Below are 23937 nucleotides of genomic sequence, written 5' to 3' on the forward strand. Positions count from 1 at the left end.
TTTTTCCGGCCACTAGAGCTTTTACCATTTTACGCTCGTTCTATGCCATTATTGGTTCCTGTTCGTCCATGCAATGACAAAAGTCTGTCTATTTTTTCATAACGTGGGTCTTTTGACAACCACATGAACTTTTATACTAAAATGGAGATTGTCGTGTGTTCAGGGTTAGTTATATATTTTTTTTTGCAGTTCATTTCCTTGTCTTTTAATTTGGTAATCTCCTATAAAGACCACCCTTCCACTCATGATAAATCCACAAACACTTGAAGAGAAGAAATAAATGGGTTCTCTATCCACAAACACTACTTTCTCCCCTTTAGACCCAAATGGTTTCACCAATGATTCCAAAATGGTGATCGATTTCATTGCTGATTATTACAAGAATATTGAAAACAACCCGGTTCAAAGCCAAGTGAAACCAGGGTACTTATTGACCCAATTGCCAGACACTGCCCCATATTGCCAGGAATCCTTAGAAGATGTTCTCAAAGATGTAACTGATAGCATTATCCCAGGCCTCACTCATTGGCAAAGCCCTAACTTCTTTGCTTACTTCCAAGCAAATGCAAGCACCGCAGGGTTTGTTGGTGAGATGCTCTGCACAGGCCTTAATGTTGTTGGCTTCAACTGGATTGCATCTCCTGCTGCTACCGAACTGGAATCCATTGTAATGGATTGGATGGGAAAGATGCTCAAGCTCCCATCTACTTTTTTGTTCTCAGGAAACGGAGGTGGTGTCTTGCACGGTAGCACTTGTGAGGCTATAGTTTGCACCCTAGTTGCAGCAAGAGACGAGACCTTGAGAATGATTGGAGCTGAAAACATTACGAAGCTGGTAGTTTATGCCTCTGATCAAACTCATTCAACTCTACTTAAGGGCGTCAAATTAGTTGGGATTCCATCCTCTAATTTTCGATGCCTCTCTACCTCATTTTCATCGGAATTTTCGTTATCACCTCAAGCATTGGAAGTTGCAATTGAAAATGATATCAAAGCTGGATTTGTGCCCTTATTTTTATGCGCTACTGTAGGCACTACAGCATGTGGAGCTGTTGATCCTGTTATGGATCTGGGGAAAATTGCCAGGAAATATAATCTATGGTTCCACATTGATGCAGCTTACGCAGGTAGTGCATGCATATGCCCTGAATTCAGGCATTACCTGGATGGAGTAGAACTTGCAGACTCGTTGAGCATGAATCCACATAAATGGTTACTCACTAACATGGATTGTTGCTGCTTGTGGGTTAAGCAGCCTCGTTTATTAATCGAGTCACTGTCCAGTGATGCAGAATACTTGAGGAACAATGCCAGTGAATCAAATGACGTAGTGGACTACAAAGATTGGCAAATTGCATTGAGTAGGCGATTCAGAGCTCTGAAGCTTTGGATTGTGATTCGTAGGCATGGATTAGAAAACCTTATGTACCATATTCGTAGCGATGTGAGCTTGGCTAAGCGGTTTGAGTCACTGGTGGCTAAAGACAGTAGGTTTGAGGTGGTGGTGCGAAGGAGGTTTTCTTTGGTTTGTTTTAGGCTCAAGCACAACGATGAATGCCAAGGCTTGGAATTGAACCGTAAGCTTCTAGCTGCAGTGAATGAAAGTGGTCGTGCATTCATGACTCACGCGGTGGTTGGTGGCTTGTTTATCATACGCTGTGCGATCGGATCAACCTTGACTGAAGAACGACATGTAGATGATTTGTGGAAGTTGATTCAAGAAACGGCAGCAGATCTTGTCAAAGAAACAGGTGCTATTGGATAATTAATGAATGATGCAGAACATGTTATCTCTAATAAAACTATAAAAATAATATTGTAATTGTCCGTGGTTTGATCTCAGCAAGACAAGAAGATTATGTTTTAGTTCGTAATTGATATTGAAAGCAAAATTTAAATTGCTGAGTTTAAATAACAAATTAAGTCTACTTAAGGCGGACATCTATTTTAAATTTCATAATTCTTGATACCTTTCCATGCATTTTTTTTTTAATTTCGTATTATGTTTTCAGCCTTTTTCAGAGGGCATTATGAGTACGTTTTCTAAGTGGCACGTAAAGAAATGGAATAAGAAAATCTTCGGAAACATATGTTAGTAAAAGAGTAAGGCTAGACCGAGACAGAGTTTTTTATATATTTCATAACTCATTTTTGGATTCATTCCAATTACATTTTCTTTTTTTAAAAATAAAAAAAACCAAAACAATGCCGTTTTCAATAATATTGTTCTCCTGAAGAAGAAGATTTTAAATAATTTTTTCATTGATAAAAGACAAGAATTCCTTATCTCCCTGTATTCATAGTTTTGAAACCCAACCCGGTGGTCAACCCGGTCTAATGATCGGGTCACGGGTCAGATGGGTTAACCCGGGTCAACCCGGGTCAACCCAGGTCAACCAAAAAAAAAAACAAATCAAATATGCAAAGTATTTTGATATAAACACTAACATATAACAATAGAATCTGTAGCTGAAAAAACTTAAGGAAATGATATAAAAATAGATGATGCAACATAAGAAAAGATCCCCACTTGATTTATTTTCATACCGGCTGCCAAAGAAAAAAACTTGAAGATAAAATACAAATTACGATCATTATTGAGTCCAATATCTAGAAACCATTTATAGAGTGAAGTTTCAAATAGCAGAACAAGTTTGGAAAGAACACTCACTGCATCCCATCTAAATAGGTCCTTATAGTCCCATTGAATGCTCCAGAAAGGGATGTAATGCTTAACACCCATTTATCAGAAGTGTTCTCGTACCCATTAAATGCCTACAAAATCATCACGAACAAGCATACAATCAAAACATGAAATTTTAAGAGATTATTTGCTGACTGTTCAAACAATAAACTAGACTAACCTTATCAGCAAGCATTTGCTGCAACACCCGAACAACCTGCGCTCCAGCAGAATGCCCAACAAAGTGAATAGGGTGATCCTCATCCCATTCAGGATAATGCCCTACGTTCCAATCACAACAAACAAAGACATTTCAAACTTAAAAACAGATAATAACCAAATAGAAAAAACAAAAACAGAGATATGGCTTAAAAATCCAAACTTTAAAAATAAAAACAAAAAGGAAGATCTTCTGACCTTGTTCATAAGTCCGTCCAAATTGCGAGTGTCCATAAGCCTTGCTGTGATCTTCTCCATAATCAACTTGCCCAACTTTCAAATAATAAAATAACTCGCGTGCCCTGAAACCCAGAAAGAAGAGCTCAAATTGAAACCAAATCAAAGAGATTATATTGCCAAAATGAAACCTTTAACAACCCCTAAATCACAAGCATTTGGTAACTAATTACCTATCATATATGCTAGTTAGAGACCCCAAATCCATCAAATTATCATTAATAAAGAAAATGAAAAACTCTAATAACTATCCCACTTGTTGCTAATCACGTTACAGTGACAGATTAAACTGACCATTTATGATATTGGGTTCATTTCTAAAATGATCAAAAGCATTTCTCCAAAAGAAAAGAAATCTCTTTGGAAACAAAAACCCATCAAAAGGGTCTCATTTTAGCAACCTAAGAAGGCTTAAAAATAAAATTTTATAGCAAAACCAGGTGACTTGCAAACATTACAAGTAGAAAAAAGCCAAGGTGAAGAAGCTACTTATCTTCTCTCAAGCATCTTTTCGTTGGAATATGAATTTTTACCCGTAGAAACTAGAAACTGATGGGTCCATCTATGATGCCAGTCAGCAAGAGAACCCATTGACGGAGGGGACACTGTGTTTGGGGTGGAGACGATTGAAATTGTTTTTTCTTTAATTAGGTTTTCTCTTTCTCTGCAATCATGTATGTTCAATTGTTCATCTTCGTCGTTTTGGCCTTTTAAAAGGCCAAAACGACGTCGTTTCAAGGCTTTGTATATTAAAAAAAGAGAGGCTGGGTTTCAGCCAGGTTTGCCTGGGTCGACCCGCCGGGTCGGCCGGGTTTCGCCGGGTCAACTCCCCACCGGGTTTTTACTTAGACCCGGACCGGTCCCAGGCCCGGGTCGGCCGGGTCCCGGGGCGACCCGCCGGGCCGGTCCGGGTTTCAAAACTATGCCTGTATTTGTCAGATAGGTACACATACCTGAGAAGGTGGACGATCACCGCGACGCCACACACGTGCGATAATATATATAAGATTGTATCTTATGCTAATATTTTTTTAAGATTAATAGTTCAATCTATCTAGATAATTCTTCAATATGTTATAGGAGCTAGTTTTATTTTTTTTAATATACATTAAGTTTCTAATCTATTTTTATAGCAAGATTTTCAAGCCCAATCATCAAAATTAGTCTAATGATATGCACATAATTATTTTTTATTTAAAAAATGCCCCTGCAAGCCCAATAAATAAAAAAGGTATACATGCTTAACCATCATGACAATCCCTTAACATTAACGGTTCATAATATCTTTTTATTTTTTATTGAATTGATGTTGACATTATTTTAAAAAAAATATAAAAAATTAAAAATTAAAAGGAAGAGCAAACTAGACAACTAAGCTAAAGTGCAAAGCAAAAGGGAATAAAGGACAAAAAATATATATAATAAGGATATTCCCGGGTTATATTTAGAATAAAGGGTAAAAACAAATATTCTTAAATAGAGTAGTATAAATAAAAGAGTGAATAACTCGTGACTCAGACCATTTGATTCGAGACACAAAATCTAGAAAAACCACAATTTTCAAATTTAAGAAAAAAAATTAACTGTCAAATGATGAAATTAAAAAAAATAATCATAAAAAAATTCAAAAAAAAAATAGAAATTAAAAAAATGAGGATAAAATTTGAAAGAAAAAAAAAACAAGAGGGTGGATAATTTTGTATTAAGGGCTAAATTAAAAAAAATTATTCCATAAAAAAAATCACTACAAGATTCCACATTTTTACCGACGGCAAACTTCTGTCGGTGTGTGATTAGAAGTTCGTCGGTGATTTTTTTACCGACGTCATCACCGACGGATTAAGTCCGTCGGCTTTACCTTCGTCGGTGATTCCCACTTCCGTCGCCATATCGGTCGGCAAAACAAAAAAACCATTTGCCGATGGTTTTACAGACGGAATTTGCGCGCCGAAAAAAAAAAGATTCCCGCTTGAAATATACCGACGGATTTTTAGTCCGTCGGTGATATTCCCGCTTGAAATATACCGACAGATTTTTAGTCCGTCGGTGATATTGTGATTGATCGACGGAAACTAACCTTCGGTAAATCTGTCGGTGAATGTATGAAATACCGACCGAATATGTCCGTCTGGAAATGCGTCGGTACGTGTGGAAGCTACTGTTAAAGGCCGACGGATTACGTCCGTCGGTGATGTTTTAAAATTCCGACCGAATTCATCTGTCGGTAAAATCCTTGGTAATATTTTTTTTCTTAATTTTGTTTTTAAAAAATTATTTAGAATATATAATATAAAACTATATAAATTAATTGTAATACAAACCAATTATGCAAATAAAATTTATATTAAACATAAAAAAAAAACAAAGTTAAATAATATTCATTACAAACTGAATATGTTTCAAGAAAAATATTAAATGAAGTTTTAAAGGTAAATAATGTTGATTACAAATTAATATAAAGGTGGAGGAGGAGGAGATCCTGGCGGAGGCTGGTGGTTATACGGCCAAAAACGATTAGGCGCACATGTTCCACTATTTGACAAGTTCATAATTATTTCGTGAAGCTGTTCATAAGCCGCTTTTTGTTGTTCATGAGCCGCTTCATACTCCGCTTTTTGTTGTGCTTGAGACGCTTTGAGTTGCTCAGACTCCGCTCTTTGTTGTGCATGAGACGCTTTGAGTTGTGCGTACTCCGCTTTTAGGTTATCGTATTTCTCGGTGAGCTGAGCCGTGTGTTGCTGCAAGGCCATGAACTCCTTAGATTGAGAGCTCGATATTGATTGGGAGCTCCCAACGGTTGAAACACTACGGGTCGACCGCAAGTTGTCGGCCGTAGTGTTGGAGAGCCCGTAAACCCGATTTTTATCGGGTCCACCTGACGAGCCAACCTCTATCCATAAATCCAGATCGAATTCCGGATGGGTCAAAATATCGTCCCTGTATCTCTCCCTCATCCGATTATTATAGGTCTCCTGAAAATAAAAATAAAAAGTAATCATCATATTCAATACAATGAACATAATAACTTACAAAATAAAATGGTTGAAAACAAACATACCACGAAATGCTGAGCACGGTTATCAACGAACTGTTGCGCCCCCTTCTGGCGGTCTTGACTCCGCACGTGCGTCTCCACAAACAGCTCCATCGGGCTCGGTTCACGTCCAAGAGACGCAACCTATAATGAAAAAAGATATATTAACAACAACTGAATTTAACAATATATTTCATTTAAATTAATCTTACCATCCGTTTTGCATGTGCAGCAAACGGAACGGAGCCGCCAGTGTGCGTTGTCACCCCGCCATGAATTGGCCGATTCTGGTTGCCAGCACCGGACTGTGAGCGTGGTGTGAACCGCTCAGACGTCACGTACTCAAGATAGTGCGGCCATATATCTTCCGGGATGTATATCGGTTTGAAATCCCTCCAAACCGCAACATCGTTCCAGCCTTGGAAACCCCTATCCCTCGCGGTTTGTTTTGCCTTTTTCTGTGCTTCATATAAAAAATCACGCAACCTACTTCACGCAACCAAAAATTACATTTCGAAACATAAATTTTTGTCTAAAAAAAATCCTGTATTGTTTTCGATCTTACCTAGTTGCCGCGTGATTTTCCCACACCCTCCTCACAACAGTGTTATGCTCACTGTCCCAGCAGAATTTGTGCTGTGTATAAATAAACAAGTTTAAATAAAAACAATAATTTATTTACAATTATATTAATAATTTATTAGAAATAAGCTGAAAATTATAAATTAACACCAACCTGAAATCTGCCAAACCATGCATTGATTTGAGGCATCCGTTCAGGATGCTTGGATATCTGACTCCATTGAAACAATGGAATCTCCATCGAAGATTTAAACGCCGATGATATTACTCGGGCGGCTTCAATGTTTGTGAACCTGAAAATAAATGAAATAAATTCAATAGTGATTACTTCATAAATTATGTTGTAATTTAAAAAAAAAAAACTAAAACCTTAACAAACTTACATCGAAAGGTCGTCCTTCCACTGTGCCTCGTACTTGCGGCTAAATTGATTCCGCTGCGAAGGCACGCCGCCTCTGCGCTGTGAAGTACCGCTGGAAGAGGCAGCATCGGTTGACGTCGCAGGTGGTGTAGGTGCCTCTTCTTGAGCGGCACCTAAGGAAATATCATCCTCTTTGCTAGACGAACTAGCAGCGACCGCACTTGAGCGACCAGCTCTGGTTTTCGTTCTACGCATCTACACAATTTGATATAAATAATTATATAATTAAATTCAAATGTAAAAAAAAAAATTTGACAGCACCTCCCCTATACCGGATACTACCCAAATCCACAAACCTGCACATATTAACAATAGCCACAACCAATTTACCCAATCTATACTAATTATTCCAACATATTCAATTACTAATCCTAAGGTAAATTCAACATTAAGAATTACAATTCAACAAATTATTCAATAATTATGCCAATACAACAAAACAATAAATTAAAAAAAAACTCTAGAATAACAATCAAAATAAATGGAAAAAATTAAACACAAAGCATGCAATAATAGAGTAAAACTAATAATTATTCCAACATATTCAATTACTAATTCTAAGGTAAATTCAACATTAAGAATTACAATTCAACAAATTATTCAATAATTATGCCAATACAACAAAACAATAAATTAAAAAAAAAACTCTAGAATAACAATCAAAATAAATGGAAAAAATTAAACACAAAGCATGCAATAATAGAGTAAAACTAATAATTATTCCAACATATTCAATTACTAATTCTAAGGTAAATTCAACATTAAGAATTACAATTCAACAAATTATTCAATAATTATGCCAATACAACAAAACAATAAATTAAAAAAAAACTCTAGAATAACAATCAAAATAAATGGAAAAAATTAAACACAAAGCATGCAATAATAGAGTAAAACTAATAATTATTCCAACATATTCAATTACTAATTCTAAGGTAAATTCAACATTAAGAATTACAATTCAACAAATTATTCAATAATTATGCCAATACAACAATAAAAAATATTCAATAAATTCAAAAAAAAAACTATAGACTTTAGCAATGAATTATGCAAAAAAAAAAAACTATAGACTTTATCTACATTACAAAAAATACACCAAAACAAAAAAAATAACCAAAAAAATAGCAAAAAAAAACCATTAAAGTAAAATGAAATAGAGGAAACACTAACCTTTTAAACTGATGGAGATTCACGATAAAAAAAGCTTGGGATCGCTTGAAGAACGGAGAGGAAAAGAATGGTGAAAAACTGAGGAGAAGAGAAAATGAACTGAAGAGGCGGTCGGGGTAGGTTAAAAGCTAGTTTTACCGACGGATTCACGACGGATATAAAATTAATTATTATTTTAATTTATTCCGTCGGTGATGTGTTAAAAATCCGTCAGTAACTTTTAAATTTCGCACCAAATTTTTAATGGCGCTCCATATTTTTCGCAGTCCGTCGGTAAATCCGTCGGTTAGATGACGCGGTCAGAGATGCATTTAATGCACAACCCTTTGATATTCGCGCGGTCCGTCGGTATTTGTGTCGGTAAAATTGAGATATTACCGACGGACGTAGATGCATTTAATGCACAACCCTTTGATATTCGCGCGGTCCGTCGGTATTTGTGTCGGTAAAATTGAGATATTACCGACGGACGTAGGTCCGTCGGAGTGGTCGTCGATGATGTGGTGGCATTACCAGGAATTGTTTTCGAACTCTCTGTGAAACACCGACGGACTTAGGTCCGTCGGTGTGGCCGTCGGTGATGTGGTGGCATTACCAGTAATTGTTTTCGAACTCTCTGTGAAACACCGACGAACTTAAGTCCGTCGGTGATCTGGTGGCATTACCAGTAATTGTTTTCGAACTCTCTGTGAAACACCGACGGATCTCGGTCCGTCGGAGTGGTCGTCGGTGATGTGGTGGCATTACCAGTAATTGTTTTCGAACTCTCTGTGAAACACCAACGGACTTAGGTCCGTCGGAGTGGCCGTCGGTGATGTGGTGGCATTACCAGTAATTGTTTTCGAACTCTCTGTGAAACACCGACGGACTTACGTCCGTCGGTGTGGCCGTCGGTGATGTGGTGGCATTACCAGTAATTATTTCATGTCACAAAATATATAATCCATTATCAATAATTATTTCAAGTAATTATTTCGTAATTGTGGCATTTCAACTAATTATTTCAAGTAATAAATATTTTGTGTTTCAAAATATATCATCCATAATCTAAATTACATGAGAAAAAGGGTTTTACATAGGGCTTCATTTTGGTAGTTAGTCAGAATTTTCTTCTTCTTCATCATCAATTGAATTGTCATCACCTTCGTCGCAATCTTCAATATGAATATCATCTTCTTCATCGACATTTGCTTGTCCGCTAGAGCTCAAAACAAAATTCAACTCCGCTGCGTCAACATCAACAAGACTATCATCGAAAACATGAAAATTTGAATTTTCTTCCAATTCAATCGAAGGAGCAACTCGATATGGTTCAACCACCTCACTAACTTGAAAGACTTCATCTCGCATACTTGTGTCTTCGTTCTCATCCTGAACAACCTCGACACGACCCCGGGGTTTCGTTTTTAAAACGGACAACCAATCCACTCTTGATCGATCCTTTCTAAATGAAGGGGTGTATGTGTAATAAACTTGTTGACATTGCTTTGCGAAAACAAAAACATCGTTTATGTTGCGGAGTCTAGCTTTTGAGTTGATTTCGACCAGACCATAGTGCGGATCAACTCTGATTACTCTGTCAGTCGTGTCATACCAATAGCATTTGAATAAAAACACTATATTTTGCTTGTTATGATATTGCAGTTTGATGACCTCTTCTAATCTACCTTGCCCGTATTCTTCAGTATGGAAAACATATCCATTTACAAAATACCCGTTGTAGCACTTACATTTTCTTTCAGGCCCCAGGCTTAGTGAAGACAATGACTTAGGTGCACTCCTTTCCATTTGATAAACCTTGTATGTAATGTACATCAATAAACAGTAAATGAACGAGAATCTCGTAATGACATGCATACGTACAGTAATTTTGCAAGTTAGAATGAGTTTGTGATAGTGCTTACATGTGTTCTGAACCACGTGGCAAACTGCTCATCTTGTAATTGAAAGATCTGGGATTCGGTCAGCTGTGAGTTATTGGATAGCAAATATTGACGATGTTGCCTGCAAGTGATAATGAGTGTGATATTACAATATATAATTAACAGTATATTACTAACAAAGTTTAATTAGTATAAACTTACTGAATAAAAGGTCTCAGCTCATCACAGTTAAATAGAACATAGTTGTGTGCTTGTTTGAACTCTATTTCCGACAAATATCTTCCTCTTACGGCATTTTTAGGTGTGGGTCGTCCAGTATTGGAGAATATTGACAAGTTCCCACTGGAAGGCACTTCACCGCCATCATCATGCCGTGGAACGCGATTGATTCTCGTTCTCAGATGAGGTTCGAAATAGTACGAGATAAATGTTGAGATCTCCTCAACAATATAGGCCTCACATATCGAAGCCTCAACATGCGCCTTGTTCTTAACCTTTTTCTTGAGATTAAACAAGTACCTACATTGAAATATTAATCAAGTATTTTCAATTAAGAAAAACATATAAAATACTTTTATAAATGAATTACATTGCAACTGTAATATCTAACCGTTCGAATGGGTACATCCATCTATATTGGACCGGTCCTCCAGCTTTTGCCTCGAACGGTAGATGTATAGGGAGATGCTCCATTGAGTCAAAAAATGGAGGGAATATCATCTCAAGTTTGCATAGTGTCTCGACGATATTCGTTTGAAGCCTCTCAATGTGACCAACATTCAAGTTGCTGGAGCATATATCTCTGAAGAAATGACTGATCTCCGTGAGTGCATCCCATATTCCCTTTGGCAACAAATCACGAAAAGCTAATGGGATGAGTGTTTACATAAACACGTGGCAGTCATGACTCTTCATTCCATACAATCTGCAGTCCTCTATATTAACCAGCCTTGATATGTTCGATGCATGTCCATCCAGAAAACGCAGACTCTTAAGCCATTTGTAGACTAGCAGTTGTGCGTTTTTCTCTAACACGAAGCTTGCTCTTGGTTTTGCGACCCGTGACTCATCATAAACCAACTCCATATTTTTACGGTTACAATATAAAGCTATATCCAATCTAGCCTTGATGTTGTCCTTTGTCTTCCCCTTCACATCCATGACGGTGTTGAAAATGTTCTCAAACATGTTCTTTTCGATGTGCATGACGTCAAGGTTATGGCGGAGCAGATTGGTCTTCCAATAAGGAAGCTCAAAAAAGATACTTCGCTTTACCCAATTATGGGTCAAACCAAAACCAGGAAACTTTTGCTTACCTGATTGAAGGCTAAACACAATGTCACCGTACTCTAAGACAACATTATGCAATTCTTCACCAGAAAGACGCGATGCAACATCTTTTTCAACTCTGCCCACAAAGAAATCTTTTCTGTTCTTTCTGTACCTGTGATGAAGTGGCAAGAAGCGACGGTGACAGTCAAAAAAAGAAGCTTTACCTCCATTTGCTAGCGTGAATGCCTTGTTGTTTTCCATGCAGTATGGACATACGAGTTTTCCATGCGTGCTCCAACCAGAAAGCATTCCATAAGCTGGAAAATAATTGATAGTCCACATCAATACCGCCCTTATAAGGAAATTTTGTTTCCTCAATATATCATAAGTCAGAGCTCCGGAGGACCACAACTGCGCCAACTCATCAATCAACGGTCGAAGACAAACATCTCTATTCCACCCCGGGTTTCTTGGACCGGGTATGACAGTAGATAAAAACATGAACTCCGGCCTCATACACATTCCCGGTGGCAAGTTATAAACTGTGAGTATGACCGGCCAACAAGAATAAGGAGCAACAAATGACCCAAATGGGTTGAATCCGTCTGTACACAACCCAAGACGCACATTCCTTGATTCAGCTGAAAAGTGAGGATGAACACTGTTAAAGCGTTTCCACGCTTCGCCGTCAGAAGGATGAACTATCACTCCATCAACCGCATGGTGTGCTTGGTGCCATGTCATGTGCTCAGCAGTCCTTGGTGACATGAATAACCTCTGCAGTCTAGGTGTGATCGGGAAGTATCTAAGTTTTTTATATGCCACTAGAGTCTTTCCCCTGCCAGTTCTAGGTTTGTAACGGGAATGCCCGCATGTTATGCACTCGGTCATCTCAACATTTTCAAGGTAGTATAACATGCAGAAGTTAGGGCACATGTCAATTTTTTGGTATCCTAAACCGAGGGGTTTCATCATGGACTTCGCAGCATAGAAGTTCTCTTTCAGCCTGTTCCCTTCAGGTAAAATGCTTCTTACCCATTCAATAATCTTGTCATACCCGGCCTCACTCAACCCGTGATCTGACTTGATGGTGAACACCTGTGCTACGGCCGATAATTTACTGTGGTTCATGCATCCATCCCATAATGGTTCGTCAGAATCTTTCAACAAATCAAAAAACCTAGCTGCATCTGCATTAGGTTCTTCTTCTACGATTGGACATTGACTGCCATTACCTTGATTCATTCTCATTGCATCCATAACCATATTTCTGTAAGGATTAGTGTTGTCATTTGCCGCTTCATGCACGTTGCTAGCACTAGAAGTAGACCCAACCACCGTTTCTTCCATTCTCCTCTCACTCTCGCTAACAAATACTTCTCCATGTGCATACCAACACTGGTAATTCTCCATAAACCCTTTGTGTAGAAGATGCATCATTACAACATCTTGATGCAGATACTTTTTATTTTCACACTTCCTGCATGGACACCTAAAACCGCCTCCAGTAAAATTTCTGGGAATAGATGTTGCGAAATTAATAAAACCCTGAACCCCGTTACAATAATCCATCCTCCGCAATCCTTGGGGTGAATCTCGATACATCCATGAACGATCATCCATGACTTATATCGAACCTCTATAAAATTATGATGACATAATGTATTAATTAACTAAGTTAGGTAAATAAACTTGAAAAATATTACTTTACCTTGAGATTATCCAACAAACCAATCACAACTTCTCATAAATATTAAATATTCATTATCATTTATCAACGTCCATACGAATTAAAATATATAAATTTACAGAAATTACCACTCCGCAATACCATTGATAAAACTTTAAACGGGCCCATTAAGCAAGCTATTAATTATTTCAAAATAGCACATGTAATTCGGTAGTTCCATAAAGTTTTAACAATTTACAAACAAATACAATCTTACAAAATCTAAAACAAACCATAACAGGTATAAAATTATACATTTATATACTACAAGTTTGTTTGAGAAATAACAATAAAACATGTACATCTACTAACAAAATACATATACTAAAAAAATAATAAAATTGACATTTAATTAAATGTTAAAATTTTAAAAGATAGAAATTACTTACAAAAATTGATAAAATCCATCGGTAAATCAGAACACGGATGCTGTGACCACAAAACTTCAAGAAATATAACTTGTTGTGCTGATATGAGGAAGATTTTTTTTTTTGGGGGGGGCTGGTTGTTTGCAGATGGGGAGAGTTGGGATGAGGAAGAAGAAGGAGAAATAGGGGAGGAGAGGGTCGGCAGGGCTGACATATATTAACTTTTTTCGACGGTTTCACCGACGGAGTTTCCGTCGGTGATTCTGACAGAAACGTAAACAAGTCACCGTACGGATCTGCCATTTCAAATCCCTTGGTGAGTCCGTCGGCAATTTAAACAGCGAACCGGTCGCGTCACTGTACGGGCACTGTACGGGCTGTCGTTTTGAATCCGTCGGCAAAAAATAACCCGCCAAAACCTCCACGTCAGCGACCCGTCTTTTTTTTAATTCGGACCATTTTCCGTTCGTAATTCAGTCGGTAAGTACCGACGGAAATGTTCCGTCGGTAGTTACCGACTGAATTACGGACGGAAAATGGTCCGTCGGTAGTTACCGACTGAATTACGGACGGAAAAGTGTCCGTCGGTAATTTCGAGCTCAAATTACCGACGGAAATATGCCGTCGGTAAAGCCGTTGGTATTTAGCGAATTTCTGGTAGTGAATTAAAAGGAAAAACCAACAAAAAAAATGAGGAAACAAACTAGAAATAAAAAAAAAACTCAATCTAAAAAAGAGGGAAAAAAATTTCTATGTTAATTGGGTTTAACTAGCCAAACCAAGAAAAGAAATTTAAGTAAAAAAAGGATGGAAAAGAAAGAAAAAGCAGTTAAAAAGAATAAGAACAAAATTCAACACAAAAAAATAGATAAAATGATAAGGGATGAAATTGCTAAATGAAAGTCAATTAGAAAAATTATATATTAAAAATAGTAATTAAGAGAATGAGAACCAAATATGATATAAAAATCAAATTAAATAAAATCTCAGAGGATGAAATTAAAAAGAAAAAAGATACTAATTAAAAGAATTAGGACCACAACTAATATAAAAACTAAATCAAATTAAATTTCAAGAAATGAAATTGAAAAGAAAAAAATAGCAACTAAAAGATCAAGGGCCAAATCTAATATAAAAATCAAAGAAAACTTAATTTATAAGGATGAAATTGAAAAGAAAAATTAATAAAAAAATTTCAAAATAATCAAAGAATAAAAACTACAACAAAAATAAAAATAAAATAAAATAAATATTTTTTTTTATTTGGCCAACATGCATCCCAATACCATGAGAGAGAAAATAAAGAGAAGCAAGAACTTGACTGCTGCCAAACTGTCAAGAACCATCACACACACACCAGCCCAATAAAAGTGTTGCCACTTATCGGATATGGTGATGCAGCAATCTAGTGTTTTTGGCCACCAAAAAATGTTCTACACGTTGCATGAATGCAACAACCACTCCCCACTATGTATCCAAATACAAAATAACCAAATAACCCTTCAATATAAGTTATTTTTTGTAAGGGTATTAGTAATTGTATTGTTTATTTTTTTGTTTGAAAAGCCTAATTTGACAAAAACAAAATCAACAATGATCACTAAATCCCTCAAAAAATGATCCAACCCCTAGAACCAAGCTTAATTTTTAGTGAATAGGAAGGTAAAATAATCAACTATAGTAATTTATAGTAATTTGTGTTTATTGCTATAGTGAAATTAACATGTCATTTAGAGTTTTTTTTTTTAATTTTAATATCATTTAAAACTTTAAATGAAAACTATGTACCAGACTATTTAATTTTATTTTCAAACTTTCACATTAAGGGGCATTAGATTATTATTTTTTTGCCTCCACATTTGCATCAACATGAAGCATTCTTGCTTGAATTCCAAGATGGCTTTGTTTTATCCTTTCCATGGAATTCTCCTTTCATGCATGAGCTTCAGCTCGGAATCTGCTACAGCAACTACGTACTTTTTCAAAGGTGTCCGATCGACTTGCTTTACTAGACTTCAGGAGACTGATAACTCAAGATCCACACAAAATCATGAGTTCATGGAATGACTCAATCCATTTCTGCAATTGGCACTACTAAAAAATGTAGTAATTAGCAACGGACTACTCCGTTGCAAAAACCATTGAAATCCGTTGCTAAAACGATTTAGCATCGGAATCAGCAACGGCACAAATCGGATGCAGATTTGTTGTTGCTGATTTTTTAGCAACGGATAAATCCTTTACTAATTTCTCAGCAACAGATAATCCGTTGCTAACTGTCAGCAACGGCTTTTCCGTTGCAAAACTAGCAACGGATTCTCCGTTGCTCATTTTAGCAACGGATAAATCCGTTGCTAATTTTGTGAATCAGCAACGAATTCTCCATTGCTGATTCATGCATAACTTCGAATCACCAACGGAGAATCCGTTGGTGATTATATTATTTTTTATTAAATTAATTTTTATTTATTTATTAAAATGACTTTTAATTTATTTATTTAATTATTTATGGATATTTTAAAAGTTGTAGAATATATATAACCAACATAAATTTATATCATTAATAAAAAATAGAATAAAAATAATATTCATATTATAAAAATTTAGTTAAACTTGCATTAATACATTTAAGTTCAAATACACTAAAAAAAAAACCAACAAAATATACAATCATGGTGCTGGTTGCGAAGACAAACCATGATATTGTGGATCGACACAAGATTGATCAGGATATAAAGGCCGAGGTGTAGGTCAAAAAATTGGTTGAGATGTGGGACCCATAGGTTTCATTATCTGAGGAGCCATAGGTGGCGGTATTGATGGAGTCAAAGGTGGTGGCATACCTTGATCAATATTTGATGTCCCACCATGGTATCCAAGATTGTTCACAAGATATTCTTTCATGGAATCCATCTGCCGTTTCATTTCATGAATAAAATCATCTTTTTTCTTTATCTCCTCTTCTTTATCCTTTATCTCCTTTTGCAATGCTCGATATGATGAACTGGGATATGATGACTCCACCGAGTAGGAATGTGATGAAGAGCTTGTACTAACTTTTGATTTTGGCATACGAGGAGCACCATATACCCTACCCTTTGTAACTCCTCCTGAAGCCACACACCAAGTTGCTCCATCAAATGAAGGATGATTTTCCCGATCAGTTCCATACTTTGAAATCATCTCCATTTTATAATTTTCCTACAAATAAAATACATGCAACAATAAATTAATTTGAATGTTAAATAATACTTAAGTTATATTAAGAAATAATCAAATAAAAATACATACAACCACTTTTTTAGACTTGTCGACGAAGCTACCAGACTGCTTAGTACTTTGATGCAAAGCTAAAAAGACATCATCCCATGGAGGTTCTTTTCCACCAGCTTCCTCTTGCTTTCAAGATTAATAAATATTATAAAAGACAAATTTACAAATTTTAATTTATTATCTTAAGCATAAAAAAAAAATCCTTACCATGTTAGCTCGATATGATGCAAATGACACTGTTCCTCCAGAATGAGTGCTTATTTTGCCATCTGTTTTGGTTAATCGATTCCTCCTAGAAGATTCAGACCTCCTTTGAAATTCAGGGGTGGACCAAACATCTTTGATCATTTGATTCCAGTCATCATTGTTTATCCAGGTAGGACCTTTATCAAGGCAATCTATAATATTTGTAGTGTTTTCTTTTGACATGGCTTTCTTGCGAGCTCGTGTCAATTGTTGATTCAAAGCTATCCTAGCCTTATCTTCCCAAATATTACGAACAATCGACTCATCTTCCTCAGGAAAGGAATATTTTTTCTACCAAATAATATATATACCAAGTAAAAAGAGTGCACAAAATTTCAAATTATATAAATAATTAATCATATTGTGTTATCTTGTTCAGAATTTGCAAGATGATATAATAACTAAAGAAATTAAATGATATTAAAGAGTAAACAAGAAATAAGAACAAATTATAACACAAATCAGTCAGAGCTATTCAGTTGATAATTTTCATAATGCTACATTAAAGTGATCAAAATTGAAAAGAATATTATGGCAATTAGTGTTGGTTCTTACCTTAAACTCTTTAAAGAGTTCATCCCTGCACATTGAATCTACTTTTTCCCAAGAGTGCCATGCTCCCTTAAAATTGGACCTCAAAATATCTCCGATTGCACGTCCACACGATGCGTTATTGAACCTGAAAATATATAATAATAAACTTATATTAAACAAATAATTACACAATAGTAAGTAATTTTTTTCATACCTGAAAATATAACCTTAATAAGTTAGTTATTAAAAGTTTGAACTTACTCTGTTGTTCCATACAAACAAAGCTCTTTTTTTCTTGTTATTGGATCTATTTGCGTGTCAAAACCCTTCCTTTTAACACTTTGATCATAATTGTATGGAGAAGATGTTGAACCGTGATATGATGGAACACCATCTTGATCCTCATCACATACACCTCTCTCATTACTACTGTCTCCCTCATCTTCATCTCTAATGTTCACATCATCATCATCACCATCAACTCTCCCATGACTCCCATATAAATTATGTCCTCCATAAACAAGTTGGTTATCTCGAGAGAAACCTCATTGAGTTTGAAGCAAATCTTGAAAACGAAAGCCCTCACAATATTGATATGCATCAACCCTCCCATAATCATGTTGAGGAGGATGTGTACTCCCCAAAGTAGGTATATAATACTCATTTGCGTTTTGATACACAGGTTGATGAAATGTGGATCCTTTGTTATTATGCCTTGATGTAGTTTGAAATGATTTTGATGAAGTGGACCTGTCACTCCTTGATGTGGACCTGTCACTCCTAGAATCTAATATGGATCCTCGTCGAGGCATGCTAAAAACCAGAAAAAATATATACATTATCATATGAATATATACAACATAACAATAATAGCCATCACTCCGAAAAATATTATACTTTAAATAATTACTGTAACAAAACCAAATATGTAAATAACATCAAGGCAATTTCATTAAGCATTCCTTGCAATGAATAAAAATCAGCCATGAAGTTTAAATTGTCAAAAGCCAATTAACACAAACAATAATAAAAATAAAAATGTAAATAATTAATTAAGCATAAATCAAAATTTATGAGTATGCTTACCTTAATGTTTGGTCCTATAAATCAAAACATTGAGTAGGAAGCACCCTTTCTTTCACGCTTTAGCATCTATAAGCAAGAAAACGAATAACAAAATAAAATATAACATCAGAATCACAATTTAAAGATTGATACTTGAAAGGTTAGAAATGCTTTCAAAGGTCAATGAAAATAATTTATGTAATGTGATGCATAACACACACTTGAATAAAATAATTAAAAAAAAACATTGAAAGCCTAAATATTGTCAAATAATATGAAATCATCCATACATATAATAAAGATAATTCATTACATATACTACGAAATATAATTAACTTGTGCTACTCATTATTATCATCATTGCTAACCATCACCACCATAACAATCATCCTCCTCCTCATCATCATCTTCTTCTTCTTCTTCATCACCATCACCATCACCATCACCATCATCATCTTCTTCTTCATCATCATCTTTGTTTCCCCAATTTTTGTCAAGTTGAATCAATTCATGTTGCCCGATTTCTTCATAATAAGATGATTCAACAAGTATATTTGGATCATCAAGTGTTCGAGTAGGAAGGACACGAGATGGTTGAGAAATCTCATCTGATTGATCAACATCAAATGATCTCACATTGTTGGCATCTTCAATAAATTCACCCATGTCAACATTATAACGACTTCTAGCAGTTGTCTTAATAACCGTCCACCATTCAGATGATTTATTACCAGGTGGACATGTATAGTAGACTTGTTGACATTGTTGTGCTAACACAAAATCTTCATTTTCGTGTAGTCAAGATGTATGCTTGATTTCAACCAAACCATTCGAAGGATGCACTCTAATCCCTCATTTTGTATCATACCAATTACATTTAAACATAAATAACTTGCACTTACTCCCCAAGTATTTTAGCCGAACAACTTCTTTAAGCATGCCATAATAATCACGTTCATTATCATCATAGCAACTTCCTTTCACACAAACTCCACTATTCATTGTCTTTTTAAAACGGCCATAACGTTGAGTATGAAATTTAAAATCATTCACATAATACCCACTATAACATTTCACTGAAGTTGAAGGGCCCTTAGCAAGTCCAAATAGCTGATTTTCAATTCTGTTAGATTGGTATTCCACCTCGCATAATAGTTAACTCCATAAGAAATAATGATTTAAAAGAGATTAATAATATTTTTAAAGTAGCTAATTGACATAAAATATAAATTAATTTTATTAAAATACTTACATTATTTTTTAACCAATTTGGAAAGATCGCTTCGCATAAGTTTTCAATTTCACCATCACTCGCATGTGGTTGTTGTGACTTTAGCTCTTGTCGACATTGTCTAAAATTTTAAAATGTTAAAGTTAATAATAAATTATTATAAATTTAGTACAAAATAATATTTCAAACGTACTCTAAATAAGGCTTCAGTTCTTGACAATTGAATATCACATAGTTATGCGCAATTTGCATTTCAGCATGTGACAACTGCCTTTTATAAAATCTTTTGGATAATTTTTTCCCTAGATAGGAAAAAATAGAGAGACATCCATCTACACTTCTAAGGCCACCATCATCATTCCGTGGAACTCGATTCCAAATTGTTTGCACGTCATCACCAAAATAATGAGATGTAAAATTGGTAATTTCATCAATCAAGTATGCTTCACATATGGAACCCTCAACTTTAGCTTTATTGGTCACTTTCTTCTTCAAATAAAACATATACCTATATCATTTCTATCAATTAGTTTATTTTTTAAAAATAAAAAGTGAATAAAATTAACATAGTATGAAAACATACCGTTCAAATGGATACATCCATCGATATTGAACTGGTCCACCAACTTTTGCCTCGTAAGGTAGATGTATCGTCAAGTGTTCCATGGAGTCAAAGAAGGATGGAGGAAAAATCCTTTCAAGTTTGCAAATTATTTCAATTATATTCATCTGCATTAACTCCATGTGCTGGGCATTTAAATTTGTTGAACAAATATCTCGAAAAAATACGGACAGTTCAGTTAATGCCTCCCACAGTGGCCTAGGTAAGTAAGGTCGGAAAGCGGTTGGAAGAAGTCTTTGAATGAAGACATGACAATCATGGCTCTTCATCCCCGAAACCTTACATTGTGCCTCTTTCACACATCGTGAAATGCTTGAAGCATAACCATCAGGAAATGATAATTCCTTCATCCATGACAAAACTTCTTGTTGTTGTTTCTTGTGTAGACAATAAGTGCCTTTAGGTTTGTAAACCCGACCACTCATATCTTGTTGCAAATGTAAATTTGGCTTCTGACAATACAATTCAATATCCAACCTAGCCTTTAAATTGTCCTTGCTTTTATTCGGACAATCCATTACTGTATAAAAAATATTGTCAAAGACATTTTTCTCAATATGCATGACATCAAGATTATGACGAATCAAATTTGTATGCCAATATGGAAGCTCCCAGAAAATGCTCTTCTTCACCCAATTGTGCTTAACACCAAAGCCAGGAATTTTAACATTATATGATGAACCTCCATTATGTCCCTCAGTATACTTGAACACTTCGTTTAACATTTCCAAACCAGATGGACGAGGTAAAGGAGGGAGTCATTCAATTACTCCTTTCAAAAACTTATCAGATTGAAATCTATATGGGTGGTTCATGGGTAGGAATCGTCGATGACAATCAAAAAATATAGTTTTCCCTCCATTTTTTAATCTAAAAGCCTTGCTATGCTCCATACAATAAGGACAAGACAATTTTCCATGAGTACTCCACCCCGATAACATGCCATATGCTGGAAAGTCACTAATGGTCCACATTAAAGTTGCCCTTAATTGAAAATTTTCCTTTCTGTATACATCATATGTTTCAACACCTACAGACCACAAATTCTTTAACTCATCAATCAAAGGTCTTAGGAAAACATCAAGCTTTTTACCCGGATTCTTTGGCCCAGGAATCATCATTGTCAAAAACATGAATGGTCTAGTCATGCACTTCCACGGAGGCAAATTATAAACAGTCACAATTACTGGCCAACAAGAGTATGTATTTGAAGACATGTCAAATGGACAAAACCCATCAGTGCACAACCCTAACCGAATATTTCTCGGATCTGATGCAAAGCTTAAGTGGACACGATTAAACTCCTTCCATGCCTCCCCATCAGATGGGTGCACCATAACCCCATTATCAGAATTATGAAAATGATGCCATGTCATATCTTTGGCATGATATGGAGACATGAACAGTCTCTGAAGCCTTGGTGTCAAGGGAAAGTATCGGAGTTGCTTCTCCGCCTTATTGGAACCTTTACTAGTTGGATTTCTATGTTTGTATCGTGAACTTCCACAAAAAATCACAATTTATTTTCATTGCATCTGCCCCATAGTACAGCATACAGTAATTAGGACACACATCATATTTCTCATAACCAAGTCCAAGTGGCCGCATAAATTTCTTGGCATCATAAAAATTTGAAACCAAATTTTCATCATTAGGCATGCAACTTTTTGTAAAGTCAATAAAATTGTTGAAGGCATTCTGAGTCAAATTTAAAGTTGACTTCATATTAAGCAATTGTACACAAGCAGATAATTTAGATTGCTTGGTACACCCATCCCACAACGGCTCCTCCGCAGCTTTCAAAAGCTTAAAAAATTTAGTTGCCTCCGGATTTGGAATTTCCCCTGCTACCACAGGACTAGACACATTATCATTGTAGAATGCATCACCAACCCCCACTGCATCCATAACCAGATTCCTATATGGATTCTCTAGACAAACATCATTCACAACATGACTCATTCCAATCGATGAAGGTCCAGCCAATATTGGTTCTGCGACATAAGGCTCACCATGTATAGTTCAATTTTCATAACAAGGTAAAAAACCTTTTGTCAATAGATGTTTACAAACATCATCTTCCTTTAAAAACTTTTGATTTTTGCACCTCACACAAGGACATCTAATTTTTCCCCCGGATATATTTTTATCAATTGAAAATGCAAAATTGATAAATCTTCTAACACCGGTAATGTATTCAGGACGAAGGCGACCATCCATAAGACGACGATACATCCACGATCGATCATCCATGTTAATCTAATTAACATGACAACACCAATAAACATTTTTCGAAATAAGCATACTTCTTTAACTATTAGTACTTAAACAATCTTTTAAAATAAAATATGTTCGGTTAATATTTTATATTTTCATTTATATTTTCTAACTAGTGACAAAAGTAGACTTTTAGATTATGTTCGGTTAGTATTTTATACAGAATAAATGGATAAAGAAAAAAAAATATTTAGTTGAACAAATATTAAATAAATTTATCTTTATAATAGTTTTGGAGTTCATTTTTTTTATTGGTCCTTCTAACTTTTGTTACCACCTCAAGTAGTTTTTTTTTTATTTGGATCCTTTTATTTTTATTGGATCCATCAAACTTTTTATTTTTCCTTTTATTTTTATTGGATCCATCAAACTTTTTATTTTTATTCGGATAGATTTTTGCTCAAATAAGAAATGGTAAATGAAATCAGAAACATGCGACGTAATACATGATTAAAGAATTTTTTTATTTTTTTAAAAGATGAAAATGCAATATAAAAAAAAACATAATTTATTATGGGTTACAATAGTTACTCACATTTGTATCTTTGTCTCTTATCATATACATTGTATCTATCTTTTATGTCGTAGTGAAATAATAATTAAATAATAATTATAATACTGGTGGATGAAAATATAAATACATTTGTTTTATAAATTCTTTAGGCACAATCCAATTTAGTTGATTACAAGTTCTACACGGACGAGCAATAATTATTGTTAATATTTATGGTTAAGGTAATAGAGGTGTGAATATATTTATGTTAAACCTCTTTCTATGAAATACTTATTATTTATATTTTGTTGTGTAATCAAAGTTTATAGTTAAACATGTAAATTAACTATTAGTCTCTTGGATGAGGATTTGTTTTTGTATTATGACATATGTTTTTAAAAAATATCACATTAATATTTTTATATTTTTTTAATAATTTTAATATAACAATGTTAAAAAAATTATACAAATTTATTTTAATATAATTTCAATTAAAAATCACACGACATTATTTAATTTGCGTGGGTATACATGTTTTCCTCGCGTAATTATAATTGCAATCACCGAATTTAAAGAATACATACTTTTCCGTAAA

At 35.1% G+C, this 23937-nt stretch overlaps 3 protein-coding genes and 1 long non-coding RNA gene across 4 annotated transcripts; 1 reads left to right on the forward strand and 3 right to left on the reverse strand.

Annotated features, from left to right (window-relative positions):
* Positions 1-280: 280 nt before the first annotated feature.
* On the forward strand, positions 281-1870 carry LOC7466062 (tyrosine decarboxylase 1). The gene has a single exon (XM_002322936.4). It carries the CDS (start codon positions 281-283, stop codon positions 1763-1765), a length of 1485 nt encoding a protein of 494 aa, XP_002322972.4. The 3' UTR covers positions 1766-1870.
* Positions 1871-2536: 666 nt separating this feature from the next.
* LOC112324448 (uncharacterized) lies at positions 2537-3318 on the reverse strand. The gene is made up of 3 exons (XR_002978290.2): positions 3101-3318; positions 2865-2965; positions 2537-2775 (listed from the first exon to the last, which is right to left on the reverse strand). It is a non-coding gene; the product is annotated as an uncharacterized LOC112324448 (long non-coding RNA).
* A 6861-nt stretch (positions 3319-10179) lies between these two features.
* Positions 10180-10978, reverse strand: LOC127904453 (uncharacterized). Its single transcript, XM_052448164.1, has 3 exons — positions 10843-10978; positions 10434-10751; positions 10180-10353 (listed from the first exon to the last, which is right to left on the reverse strand). The coding sequence occupies exons 1-3, from the start codon at positions 10950-10952 to the stop codon at positions 10227-10229; spliced, it is 555 nt and encodes a 184-aa protein (XP_052304124.1). The 5' UTR covers positions 10953-10978; the 3' UTR covers positions 10180-10226.
* A 4777-nt stretch (positions 10979-15755) lies between these two features.
* On the reverse strand, positions 15756-21090 carry LOC127904423 (uncharacterized). Its single transcript, XM_052447887.1, has 7 exons — positions 20534-21090; positions 20144-20458; positions 17676-17799; positions 17082-17411; positions 16889-17000; positions 16445-16705; positions 15756-15955 (listed from the first exon to the last, which is right to left on the reverse strand). The coding sequence occupies exons 1-7, from the start codon at positions 21088-21090 to the stop codon at positions 15756-15758; spliced, it is 1899 nt and encodes a 632-aa protein (XP_052303847.1).
* Positions 21091-23937: the final 2847 nt, after the last annotated feature.

The sequence above is a fragment of the Populus trichocarpa genome, chromosome 16 (genome assembly GCF_000002775.5).
Source record: "Populus trichocarpa isolate Nisqually-1 chromosome 16, P.trichocarpa_v4.1, whole genome shotgun sequence".
In the NCBI taxonomy this organism is placed as follows: Eukaryota; Viridiplantae; Streptophyta; class Magnoliopsida; order Malpighiales; family Salicaceae; genus Populus; species Populus trichocarpa.